The sequence below is a fragment of the Phasianus colchicus genome, chromosome 16 (genome assembly GCF_987193195.1).
Source record: "Phasianus colchicus chromosome 16, bPhaCol1.hap1.1, whole genome shotgun sequence".
NCBI classification, from domain to species: Eukaryota; Metazoa; Chordata; class Aves; order Galliformes; family Phasianidae; genus Phasianus; species Phasianus colchicus.
In genome coordinates this window covers 9,847,416-9,860,515 of record NC_143451.1, presented here as the reverse complement: position 1 = coordinate 9,860,515, position 13,100 = coordinate 9,847,416, and the positions used below count along the sequence as shown (strand labels likewise).

Here is a 13,100-nt window from a genome sequence, read left to right as displayed (position 1 = left end):
TTTCCAGACAGATTTGGCTTCTGCCTTGGTAGAGTTTGATGAATTTTAATGTTAAATATCAAGGTTAAGGTCCATATATGACTGTTTACTGCTGTCCATAATCAGCCTTGCTCTGCATCTGCACATCTGACCCCAGTCAGTCCCTAACAGAACAAGGTACCCCTGTGTAAGAACCCTTGGAAATTTCCATCCAGCATTACTGTAGCAATCCCCAGTGCTGCTGTTACGCCACAGGATCGCACGTGGGCAGAGGTCAGCCTGCCTGTGTCACTGCTACGAGCTGCAAATAATTCTGCAAGTTCTCATTCAATAGCAGTTGTGTAATCATTTGATTATCAGTCCCCAAGATAAATACTGTCAAGATAAGGCGGTGCCAGATGGGTTCCTTTATTGCTTTGTAGGAGCTGGATATGGATGCTGACTGTGCTCAGCCTTATTGCAGCAGTGCTGTCATGCAGCACCTCCACCTCTTGTTGCACTTCATAGAGGCATCCAGCCAGAAATCTGTCCCATCAAACATATCAGTGCAGTATGAAGAGGCTCTGCCCGCAGCTGGTGCTGCATTTGGGTGCTGCTAGATGATGGCAGTATGTTCTTGGTTAGTGTTAGCACAAAGTGCTGCTTTGTGTTTGGGTGGGTTGAGTTTGGTTTTGTGGTTCATATGGAAAAGCAAGTTGTGGACCTGCATGATTAAGCAAGGAAAAGAGAGCAAAATGCTTTTGGGGTGATTCTAGGCTTAAAAGAGGTATTCAGACCTCTTTGCATATAGATAGATGGATGTTAGAAGAGTTCAACTCCTAAAAAGGGGTTTTCTGAGGTGCTGCTTGTTTTGTACTACCATTTCCTGTACTGATTGACACAGTTGCTGTTGTCACTTATTTAAGAAATCCACATGATCGGTGCAAGCACAAACAAGGACAAAAATAAATGTCTGATAATATGAACAGATTTATCTGTTCTTATCCCCACGCCTTTTCCCATGAGTGTAGATTGCTTTCAGCTCCCTGAAATAGACCCTTCTTTCTGAGCATTTAACCTTACCCACAGAAGCGCAGGGTGCGAGGAGCAGAGCTGTGTCTTTGTGTGACAGTGGAATCCCACACCAAAGGCAGGTGAGCACACAAGGGTGGCTGCTGGGGTAGTGTTCAAATAGGACTGAATCTGTCTGTAGGAATTCCCTTTAGAATTTCCCTTTAGAATTTCCCTTCCCTGTTATGTGAAACATTGTGCTGAAGAGCTAGAAGTCCAGGAGAGAGGGTTCAGAGCAAACAAAGAAAATCCAGTACCCCTGGCCAGTTCGTGGTGATGAATATAGATCCTCTGTGTCGCTGCAGTGAGGTGTGGATGGCACAGGAGTGCCTGGCAGAGCGGGGTGATGCTCTGCTCCCTGGGAGCTCTCCTTACCCAGGCTGCGTTGTCTGAGCGCGGAGTGTTTCCTGCAGCGGGCTCAGCCAAACATCCCTACTCCCTAACAATAATGGTAAATGTTTAAAAGCCAAGGACACTGAGTTAATCTTCACTTTGGAGCTGTGACCTTCTAGTGCTCCCAATCCATTGCTGGGAAAAATCTGAAGAAGACTCTGTGCCCTCTGCCCTGATGGCATGGCACTGCCACCTGAGCTGCAAAGACAGTGGCTGAGAAGTGTCCATCATCCCCCCCCGGTCCTGCACTGCTCTGTCTTTATTCAGCACTTTGAGAAGCACCAAATGAGATCTAAATGTGGTGCAGTTACCTCTCATAAGTATCCTAAAGAATCAAGCCTCTTTGCTCCTTTTATCCAAACCTACACTGCTCCCAGTGAAGCCCTGAGCCATGCAGAGGGGTTGGCTCCATGCTGGGACCCTGCTGGATCTTGGCAGGCTGGGGACACAGCATCAGTTCTGTACCATGAGTCTGTGCAGGGGGATCTGAGGGATGCCCAAGGATCTGCCAACCACGTGGCTCACTTTTGCTATTCTAGTGATTTTTATAAGCTCTGGCTAAGAGGTTTTGTCTACAGGGAACCAAACCTCAGCAAGAAAAGAGAATTTATGGAGGTGCCTGAAGCAGGGTTCCATTCACCTGCTGCCTGGCCCTGGTTTGCATGGCCACAGCAGCCCCTCTGAGACAGACCAGTGGAAATTTCCTTCCTATCCCCAGTGCCTTGTGAAAACACCATAAAACATCGTTGGCGTTCTTTACACTTGCTTACAAGAGAAAAAATACTTGTAAGCCCCAATCCTTAATGACCCACCACAAACATGAAACGATTGCTCAAGGAGCTGAAATGCCCCCAGCACACATCTCCTGGGGGCTCAGCACCCATCCCCAGCGGGATGATAAACACATCCTTAGTGCTTGGTGCAGTCCTGGGGCCTCATGCCACCAGAGCTGTCTCTTTGCCTGTGTGGATGGCAGCAGAGTGGCATTCCCTGCCAGGCTGCAGCTGGTGGCATCCTCATACTCCCTCCTGTGTTTGCACTATGCTGTGTGCCCAGAGATCCCCTGTGTGGTAGGTAGGCTTTGGAGCACTTGTGAGCACTGGCTCAACATCAGCTCTTAGAGCTGCAGGTGGATCCAGGCACACTGCTGCCAGTGAGGTCTCTCTGTGCTGATGCTGTCTGATGTCCTCCTTAAGATCTTAATGCCCACTTCTGTTAATGCAGCAAAAACAAGTAAATGCCATTTGTTCACTGAGTATGTAGGTAATGACAGTGGGAGGTTTTTTGGACACTTTGCCTCCACCCAGGTGCCCCCAACACTCCTTCTCCAGTGCACCCACCTGCTGCCCTGAGTGCTTCAGCCCCAGCACTCCCCATCCGTGCACATTCCATGGCACTAAATTGCACTGCGCCATGAGGGCACAGCACAGCACTGATACCCAAATCTTTGCCTTAATCCTGGGCTGGGGCTTTCCTTTCTTAAAGTGAGTTCAGCCATGGCTGGCAGTGCAGGATTTGGATTCTCCGTGGGCAGAGGGGGGCCCTTCTCTGCATTTCTCAGGGCACTATTGGAATAGCATATGCCCCAGTGCACGCAGTGTCAGGGGATCCTCATGTGTTCCGTCCCAGCAGCAGCAGCTGGCATCCCAGAAACATGCAGCATGCACTGTATGAGGAGTCACGTCCTCTGCCGTGGTAGCAAAACCTAAACCAACAATGATAACCAAAAAAAAAAAAACAAACAACAAAAAAAAACCAACCAAACCACCAGGTGAAGGGAAAAAAAAAAAAGCAAAACCTTGAACCAAGGAATGACGGTGATAAAGACGTTTTATATTCCTGGGGGCTGGCCTATCTTCTTTATTGCCCCTTTTTCTCTGTTGTTTTTTTTAGCAATGCAAATGCAATCCATCTTCTAGAGCCTCCCAGTCACAGCCTCTCCATATACAGGGCAGGGGGAGCTTGGTAGCAGTTGGGACCGTGCGGTGCTCCTCAGCACCCACTACCTCCTGTGGCCGTGCTGGCGTCGGGCAGCACCACCATCGAGCTCTCACAGGGTGAGTGTCCCTGGGACAGCATCAGTGCCTCTCTGTGCTGGGCTGCCAGGCTGCTTGCTGGGATGTAGGCTGTGCTCGGTGCACATGGGGCTGGGATTTGGGCTTTCAGCTCCTTGTTCAACAGGACGTTGCTTTCTTCCAGCCCCCCTCGTGCAGTGTGGGCAGCCCTCCACCAAAGAAGAGATGGAGATAGTGGAATCCAAGCACCCGCCAGCCAAGCAGCACTGGTACGAGCGCTACGTGCTGCCCTGCTTTGCTGAGCTGCTGGGCAGTGCGGCCTTCGTCTTCGCTGGCTGCATGTCAGTTGTGCAGGACACAGAAGGCACCGGGCTGATGCAGCCAGCACTGGTCCACGGGTTGTCCATCGTGCCCATCGTTGTCAGCCTGGGGAACATCAGGTAAGGGGCTGGTGACCCCCAGGATGTGCTCACGGTTCTCCTATCACACAGCCCTGGGGTCCCTTCCTCCCTGGGAGCATCCCCAGGTGCACCGTGCCTCTTGGTTAATGGTTGTGAGTGAGACTCTGGGTCTGGGGGAGGTTCTTTGGCTTTGGTTGCAGCATTCTGATTTTAGCTCTTTTTAACGTAAGGAGAAAAAAAAAAGGTCAAAGCTGAAGTAAAAGCGTCGCTTGGGAAATCTGTGGCATTTCCTTCTGAAGCAATGTCAGGATGACACATTTTGACCTGTGTGCTCTATTCCCCTGTGCACTGGGAAACACTTGGATTCCATTTACAAATGGTTTCAATTCCTCTAAAGCAACATTTAGACAAAGCTGCTCACTGAAATAGGTGCTATTTGACTCCCAAACACAGCTTCTTTCTGGATGGAAAATCTGAATGGGTCCCTACGGGGCTTCACTGCCTTCTATATCCATCTCCCTACTCTGAATCTGTGCAGCTCAGGATGGGTCCGGGGGCTGCCCCTGCCCAGGGGCTCACAGCACCCTCCTGCCTGGGCCTGTCTGAGACAACCCGACTTCGGATTTTAATTAAAGCTGAAGAATAAGACATAACTGTGGGCTCCTAGGCGCTCTGACTCAACGGCTTCACCAGCAATTATTATTAGGGCTGATTGGTTATGAAACTTGTTCATTAATGCGTGTCCCATGATAATCTGTCTTAATTAAGAGATATCTGATCTTGTCTGGCATGTGGTCTTTGAGATTAACAATCTGAGTCCCATTGCCAGGCAAGTGCCTGCTGCTGCATTGGAGTTGGGGCATAGCACTGCCCAGTGTTGCGCTGGGGGCTGTGGAAAGAGGGGTGTCATGTCCTTTACATGGGGCACAGCCTTTGTCCTGCCCTCTGCCTTCTTGCGAGATGTGTCCTGCATGGAGTGGAGTGTCCTGGCAGCTTCAGGGCAAGGGAAACCTGCAGCCATACCATGCCGTGCCATGCTGTGCTGAGCTGTGCTGCGCTATGCTGTGCTGAGCCATGCTGTGCTGTGCTGTGCTGAGCCATGTTGTGCTGTGCTGTGCCATGCTGTGCTGCTGAGCAGAGGAGCAGCACAGAGGCCAGGGCTTGGCTCATTCCCAGCCTGTAACACTGCAAACTATTGTGCACAGAAGAGGTTTGTGCACACTTCCCCCTCTCTGCTCCTGGAAGGACCTGGTGGACTCCTGAGCTCCAAAACCGTCTTTCAAACTGTGCCATGGCATCTGATTCCCTGCATGTGCTTTGGAATGGTCTGCATATCCCATGTGGAATTGCTGCTTCTCCAAATAGCAACTGCAGAGAACAGAAACAGCCGGATTTTGCTCCCCTGCAGTGCACAGCACTTTCTTATAAGTGCTAAAAACATTTTCATGGCTCCAGCCCATAGTGAGCTGCTGGATCTGAGGAGGGCAGCGGGGACAAGGCAGCAGGCAGAGCCCCATTTGGGATGAGCCCCACACTGACTCTTCTCTTCCTTTACAGCGGAGCTCATACCAACCCAGTCGCGTCCCTGGGCATATGGCTGATCGGCGGGATGGAACACATCATGCTTATCCCTTACATTATTGCCCAGCTCTGCGGAGGGATCTTAGGGGCTGCCCTGACAAAGGTACACACGCCAGAGGGGGGCTCGCTGGGGTTTGATGACTGTGCTCCCACTTTGCCAGAGCTGGCATTGCCCTGTGATGACGCACAGCCACAGGTATGTGTTGCAGTGGGCAAGGGGCACTATGGCACCAGTTCTCAGTGTAATTAAGAGCTCTGATGTTCATACGATCCTGCACCACAGTGTGCTTTGTGAGCACAGGGTGTGCTTTCTGCTCTGATAGTCCTGCTTCCAAGCTGAGCTGGGTGCAGGCGTAGGGGTGCTGCCCAAGGCAGAGCGTAGCACATCTTCAGCTTCAGCTGCTTAGGTGCACGGCGTTTCCCTGCCACACTATTCTGCACCATTAATTGAATTTGGTGTGGCCCATCCCCGGGCTCCGAGCCCTGCACAGCCCTGTGCTTTGTGTGTGTCCGATGGAGCACAGCCAGCTCATTATCTCTGGAGACATTATGAGCCTTTGCTAATGAGTTTATATTTGCCAGGCGCTTAGGGCTGGCTTGCAGGAGGAAAGTGCTGAGATTAGCTCCTCTTTAGCCCAGCCATCCACCCGCCCACACTGCCCTAACAGTGAGCACATATGTTTGTAATGCCAACAATATGGAGAGGGGAAGCACTAACCGAGTGTCTCCCCCAGGCCGTGGCAAACAGTGGGAGCTTCGACATCAAGCACGGAGGGGCCTTTGGCGTCATTGAGACAAATGAGCAGATCGGTCCAGCGCTGGGCAACGAGATCATCCTGACCACCTTCCTGTTGCTTGTGGTCTGCATGACTGCAGTCAATGAGGAAACCAAGAGCCATCTAGCTCCTATCTGCATCGCCCTGACAGTCACCATCAACGTCCTGGTGGGGTGAGCTCAAGTTCCCTCTGAGCAGCGGGTGCAGTCCTAGTAGTTCCACTCCAGTGTCTGCAGCAGCCAGGATGGGACCCACAGCTACAGGGATGAGACTCCCACTCACAGTTCCCTGCAGCTTGTGGTGGGCAGAGCCTGGGACTGCCAACTCCCAGCACCAGGGCATCCCACTGCCACCCCAACTGGCACTAGAGTTGCTGCATCCTGCAGCAGAGAGGGGAGAGGAACAGGATGGGATGGGATGGGATAGTTTTGGGTAGATTGGATTGGGATGGTTTGAGTTGGTAGGTTTTGGGATGGGACGGGACGGGACGGGACGGGACGGGACGGGACGGGACGGGATGGGATGGGATGGGATGGGATGGGATGGGATGGGGTGGGGTGGGGTGGGGTGGGGTGGGATATGCCCCCTTGCAGCCCTACTCAGAGCCTTCTGGGCAGGGCAACTGATGGGTTCTGAGCATATCTATGGATGCTGGCAGTTCAGATGCTTGGTCTGCTGGCACTGCTAGGTGGGAATTGCTGTGCAGACCCCAGAAATGTGGCAGGGAGGCCGGAGGCTTGAGTTCAGCACATGGACACCTCATGCCACACCAGCCTCTGCAATTACCTGCTATGGGCTGATAAAAGTGAGCAGCCACCCCGGCAATATTGACAGTAGGAAGCCCTGAGCAAACAAGGGCAGCTCCTCAGTGTGTATCCTCATGGCTGCTGGAATCGCTGCCAGGCTCAGCTGTGAGGCTGGCTCTGAGGGCGACCAGCCCGCGTCCTATGGCACTGCACCCAGATAACCAGCACAGACAATTCTGAATGTTAATGGATTGTTTGGTTAAGGCAGTGCCCCCTCTAGCGGGATTCACAGCTCTTATTTAAACATTGCTCAAAACTCATGTGCAAATATTTATCTGTTGCAGTTTTTTTAAGCTGTGAATGCTGTTGTCTCTCCTATACTGCTCCGCTACCTGCGCACAGCGCAGAGCATTCTCTGGTTAAAAGCTGGGCACGGGTGAGCCCCAAAATGGGCTCAGCAGCTTTCACACCACGCTGGGCATCCCTGCAAATGGATGCAGGACATGGGAGCTGCTCCGCACTCTAAGGAGCAGCTCATGTCGCTTGTTGCTTTTTCAGAGGTTTCATATCCGGACCCTGCATGAACCCTGCTCGAGCCTTTGGGCCAGCTGTGATAGCCAACTACTGGCTCTACCACTGGGTGTACTGGGTCGGGCCTCTGATCGGCTGCCTGATCTCCAGCATACTGATTAGGTACGTGGTGCTGCAGTGAGGCTGCCCTCTCCCTGCTCCCCGTCCCATCCTGCAGCAGAGCCCCAGACCCCTGCTTTTTCCTCTTCTCTCTAAGAAGGAGGCAGCAAAGCATCGTGCTGCTTCCAAGCCTGGCATGTCCGCTGGCTTCATCTGATCTCCTCATGGGGCTGGTGCTGAGCTACTGCACTCTGTGTTCCCTATGCACACCGCAACAGTGCAGATGCTGATCCTGATCTTCTTTTCCCTCCTGCAAGGTTTGTGATCGGTGGCCGGGCAATCCGCCTGTTCCTGAAGTGAGGCTGCACAACACAACCCTGGCACCTCCTGCTGAGCACACTGCTGAGACACTCTGGGATGGCACTGCCATGACCCAGCCATGCACCACGTCTGTCCTGCAGGGCTGTGCCTGGCATTTGTGGCACTGCACGACTCCATGCCACAGGTGCAGCATCTGACTATGGCCGGCAGCTCTGTACCACTGCTGCTAGGCTGCTCCTGGGCCCCTCTGCTCCCCTGGGGGTTGTAAGAGCCACTGGTTGCTGAGCACAGCAGCCACTGTTACCCCCATACGATTGGCACAAAGCTGAGTAAAGCAACACGTGGCATAGCCCCCCAGTGCTGGCACCAATTGATTCCTATATTGTTTATGACTATTATTTAAGGAGTGTGTACATGCTGGGAGCTTCCCAGCTCCAAACACGCTGGGGGCACCAACACTCTCTGCCCACTCATGCAGTATGTGGTTCTCATTCCTGCGTCTCTGCTGTCCCCCCACAGACTGTGCAGCATTCAGTTTTCCCTTGCGTGCACCTGGGGCTCTTTGCTGTGCAGGGAACCTGACTGCACTGCATGTGGCTGTACTGTGTGTGGCTGTATTGTGTCTGGCTGTGCTGCACTGCGTGTGGCTGTGCTGTGCGTAGCTGTGCTGTGTGTGGCTATGGTGCACATGGCTGCAGGTTCTGCACTGTCCGCATTATTTTGCAGTCGGTGCCAACAGAACTGCCCCTGCAGCTGCATGCTAGGAGCCCGGATGCAGTATTTAGACGCTTCTCGGCATGCTGAACAAAAAGGGAAATGGGAATGGTAGGGAAGCTCACACTGGCTGCTGGCAGAAAGACATGATTTCTGAGATAGCATCTGGCACAGGGAGAGCAACCAGTGCCAACATCTGCACATTGGGGATCTATCCCCAGCCCTAAATAACCCTGGCCCCTCAGGGTGGGGGTGCTGGCAGTGACCCCTCCCGCATCTTGGCAGGCTCTGCACAGCAATGACCCCAGCACACGGCCATTCTGCAGTCCCTCCCAAGAGATCTTTTGGTTGTACTGAATTTTGCAAACTTTGGAACACGGCTGGAGGTCTCTGAGCACATCTGAGGAAGGCAGCATTGTCTGGGGGGGGGGGGTTAGCAGAAGTGGCTGAGGTTCCAGTCAATGTCTGTTGCTGTTCCAGCCCCTACAAGCACTGCAATGAGGCGCCCAGGGAAAGGGGTTGTCCTGGGGATGCAGTGCCACACTTGGAATGGGGACAGACAGGAGCATTTCTATGGGGATTGTGGGGCAAACCCCATGGGGTGGGCTGGAACACAGCACCAGAGGAGGAAAACCAATGGGGTTGGGCAGAAATGGCCCCGCAGCACCTGGCACAGGGAAGGAGCCCTTTCCAGCTCCTGGCCATCCCCGTGGGTCTGGCAGAGTCCTTTCCAGTGCATCTCACTATTTTCAGCTCACTCGCTATTTTCAGCCCAGGAAATGACACACACATACGCAAACGCTTGTACACAAAGCCGTACTTTTTATTGCGAGAAGAGTGAGGCTGGAGGGAGGAAAGACCCCACCGGAACGGCCCCGGCCCGGGTGAACGGGGCGACGCGGCCGCTCGCTCGGGAAGGAAAGCGGCGCAAACCGCTACGAGACAAACAGCGCGGAGATGTCACCGGGACGGTCGTCATGGCAACGCTGCAAAAAATGCCGGAGCAAACAGGGAGCGAAGGCGCTGCTTCCAACCCGGAGGACTCCCCGGGCTGCGGGGCTGCGGCTGGGGGGCACCGCGGGCACCGGGAGCCACGTGCGCTGCTCGGGGCAGAGCTCAGCCAGAGCGCGGCTGCGGCCGCCGGGGGGTGGAGCGGGAGATCACCTTCCTCTTTCGGGAGGAAACACGGCCCGCGGCATCCGCAGGAAGCACAGTTATAGCTGCAGCTGCTGCTGCGCGGGAGCTGTGCTGCACCCCTGCTCCGTGCTGCACCCCTGCTCCATAGTGCACCTGTGCACATCCTCGCGTCCTTCCCCTTTTTGCTGTTGATGCGTTCGGCGCACTCATTTTTGATTTGTCAGGGTGACTTTTAATAAAGCATCTGTAATACATGTTGTTTTTCTCCGAGTATTATTAAAGAGCTTAATTTATGCTAATTAAATACCAATTAACTTCCAAGCACTTAATGTGCTTTAAGGACATAAAATACATCTCATTCCCATTCAATTAATTCCACATCAGGCCTGGCCATGGGTCTGCACTGCGTTTAATGGTGCGTGGATCTGCAGCACAGCCAGAACCCTGCATGCTGGCTGCGAAGCTCCTGGTGCCCATCGGGAGGGTGTCCCCAGGCTGTCCCCACGCTGCTCCCCAGCACTGCAGCTCTCCTGTTAAAGAGCAACTTTTCATTTTTTGCATTGGCCTTTTCCTCTCTGAAATCCTAGCACTAGGAGCTGCTCTGTCCTGGGGCAGGTGTAAACATTCTGCATTTTCGGACCAAATAGTTTCCCAGTGGCGGTGTGGAGCTGCTGGCAGCCATGCTTTCTGCCTGTGCTGATGACACTTTTTTGGTAGCTGGTGGCTGCACAGGGCACGGCTGCTGGGATTTGGCACCTCACTGCAGGGCTGAGTTGCTCCATGCACATCTGTGAATTAACGAGCCAGCTAATGTGGCTCAGTTCCTCCTTGCCTCTCAGACCTCTCAGCACCACCACAGCTGCAGGGATGGGGATGGTGAACTGGGGGAGCTGGGCAGCAGAGCAGGGGACCCCAGTATTAATGCCTGTGCTGTAAAGCAACACATGGCAGCGAGGCTGTGCAGCAGGATGGAGGCTGGCAGCAGGGTCGGGGCAGCTGTCCTTTGTCCTTGAGTCAGGACCAGCCAGGTTGGTTTGCTTGTTATGTCCACCTGGGACAGGGCCTCCCTCCTTGCAGCCAACACAGCTGCATCTGCTGAGGGAGGAGGGCTTTAATAAGAGCCCCACAGCAGGGAGGTGCTGTGCTCACCTTTTGCCTGGGACTGAGTGCTATGGCACAGGAGCATGCACCCTCCTGCTCCAGGAGGTGCAGATTTCTGCAGAAGAATGTCCTGTGCTGCTGAATGAGGCTGCAGGAGCAGCAGGACTGTGCTCACCTTTGTGTCCTGCACTGCTGCAGTAGGCAGAGTGCTGCCAGGAGCTGTGGCTGCTGGCACTCAGCTCCTGGGAGCTGGGGAGCACCCATGGATGCTGGATGTCAGGCCAGGCCATGCTGGGGGTGAGGATGGTGGTGGCTGCGTGGGCACCAGCATGGGGACACAGGGGATGACGGAGGTGGGTGATGATGTGTGGGGCTGGCACCGTACATGAGCTGGCATCTGTATGTAGGAGATGGGGAGAGAGGCAATGGGAAAGGGAGTGGGAGTCTGCAGTGTGCACTGGGAGAGCTGTCACCGTGGGTCTGTGCGGGGCAGGGGTGGGCTGGTGCCCTTTGCTTCTGTACCCATTTGGTGCCTGAGGCTGGGGAATGTGCTGCTGTGCTGTTCTATTTGGTCTGCAGCTGGGGACCAGGGCACAAATGCCAGAGCAGGCTCCCCACTGATTAGCGTATATGCAAAGAACCCTAACGAGCTTCAGCATTGTGCACAGAGCTCTGCGGGGGCCCACAGCTGGGTGTGGGGTGCTGGGAAGAGGCTGAGGGGATATCTGCTTGGAGCAGCAGTGGCATCTCCAGCTGAGCTCTGGGATCTCTGCCCTGGGACCCTGTGTGAGGGCATGAGAGGTCCTAGATGGAAGAAAGAGGGGCTGGGGGGTGGCTACCACTCTGCTTCCCACCCCCACTTCTGCTTTTTCTTCTCATTCTATTGATCTTCAATTTCTTTTCACTTTCTGTCATCGCAGCCCACTCGGGCTCCCTGGAGAGCAGCTGGTAGCAGCCTCCTGGGGGGAACGGGGGCTGGGGTCTCCTCCGCATAGGAATGCAGCACTGTGGGACCGACTCCCCCCCCTCCCCCCCCCCCCCCCCCCCCCGAGCCCCTCTTCCTGCCTGCGTGGTGCCTCCAGCCGCGCTCCCTGGCCCCGAGGTGTTTCTCTACCCAGCATTGCTTGAGTCAGGAGGATTTTCATTTTGCAGGGTTTTTAAAAAGGGTTCAGAGAGAGTTTTATTTTCAAGTAGTACATTTTTTTTTTTTTCTTTCAGCTTTTGTCATTGTGATTGTTTGCAGAGAGGAAATAATAAACAGAAACCACACCAGGCAAAGCCTTAGCTACTAATTTGCACTCATGCAGATGTGATGAGGTTCAGGCATGTAACTCCTCAGCCTGCACATGCATGACCAGTACTGTGAGTCTCAATGCCCCATTACCCCAACCCATCTCTGGTCCTCAGAGCTCCCTGGGGCACAGCTGCTGTCCCCCGGCACACAGAGCCAGCCCTTGCTTCTGTCACCATGGAGACCCAGGAGGAGGATTTTGAACCATCTCAGAGAAAATTTGGCAATTCCCTAGGCTTTGTATAGCCATAGGTTTGGGCTGCAGAGCTGTCTGTGTGACCATGCACCCCATCCCAGGCCATGGCAGTGGTGGCCATAGGACGGGTGGCATGGGATGACAGAAATCACTGCATCCCTCTCTTCCAAACTGCATTCCTAATTTGTCCCTATAGTGGACAATCCCACTGTCAACCTTCAACCTGAGGAATGGGTTTGCAGAAACAAGGGTTGCTGTTTGCTGCTGCCGGGTTAGATTTAGGAGGCCATGAAACTTCTGGCTGTGTCTCAGCAGCAAGCAGCCAGATGGACAGGCGGATGGATGGATGGACAGATGGATGGACACGGTGGTGCTTGCCTGCAGGTCTCTGTGTGCAGGGTTCCCTGAAGCTGAGGACGGGTAGGAGCAGAGGCTTGGTTGAAGGGGAATGCTAATCAGAGTGTGTGCTGGCAGCAGGCAGAATGCTGCACAATAAATAGCCATTTTAATTACCGCACAATATTTACAAGATTGCTTCCTCATTTGGGAAATTAAAACAAATGCTCCATCAAAATGATCAACATTGTACAGAGAAGCAGAGGGCTGATAGAGAAATATATCGGCTGTTAATGAAAGAGTAATTGGCACCTTGGTTCTGGCGTGGTGGCTTCCTCCTCTGTACAACCACGGCATGAATGACGGCACAGGACAGCCTTGGGTGGATGGCAATGGAGCAGGACACAGACAGCAGTCCCCATACTGGGCTCCC

The 13,100-nt window shown here is 53.7% G+C and overlaps 1 protein-coding gene across 2 annotated transcripts; it reads left to right on the top strand.

Annotated features, from left to right (window-relative positions):
- The first annotated feature begins 1,030 nt into the window (after nt 1–1,030).
- AQP8 (aquaporin 8) lies at nt 1,031–9,997 on the top strand. Of its 2 annotated transcripts, XM_090151633.1 has the most exons (7): nt 1,031–1,112; nt 3,316–3,479; nt 3,622–3,877; nt 5,396–5,522; nt 6,154–6,368; nt 7,500–7,634; nt 7,889–9,997. In XM_090151633.1, the coding sequence occupies exons 3-7, from the start codon at nt 3,663–3,665 to the stop codon at nt 7,929–7,931; spliced, it is 735 nt and encodes a 244-aa protein (XP_090007759.1). In that variant the 5' UTR covers nt 1,031–1,112; nt 3,316–3,479; nt 3,622–3,662; the 3' UTR covers nt 7,932–9,997. The 2 variants fall into 2 exon arrangements, with proteins under 2 accessions (XP_090007759.1, XP_031462760.2); XM_031606900.2 differs by lacking the exon at nt 3,316–3,479 and having other exon boundaries at nt 1,045–1,112.
- The last annotated feature ends 3,103 nt before the right edge of the window (nt 9,998–13,100 follow it).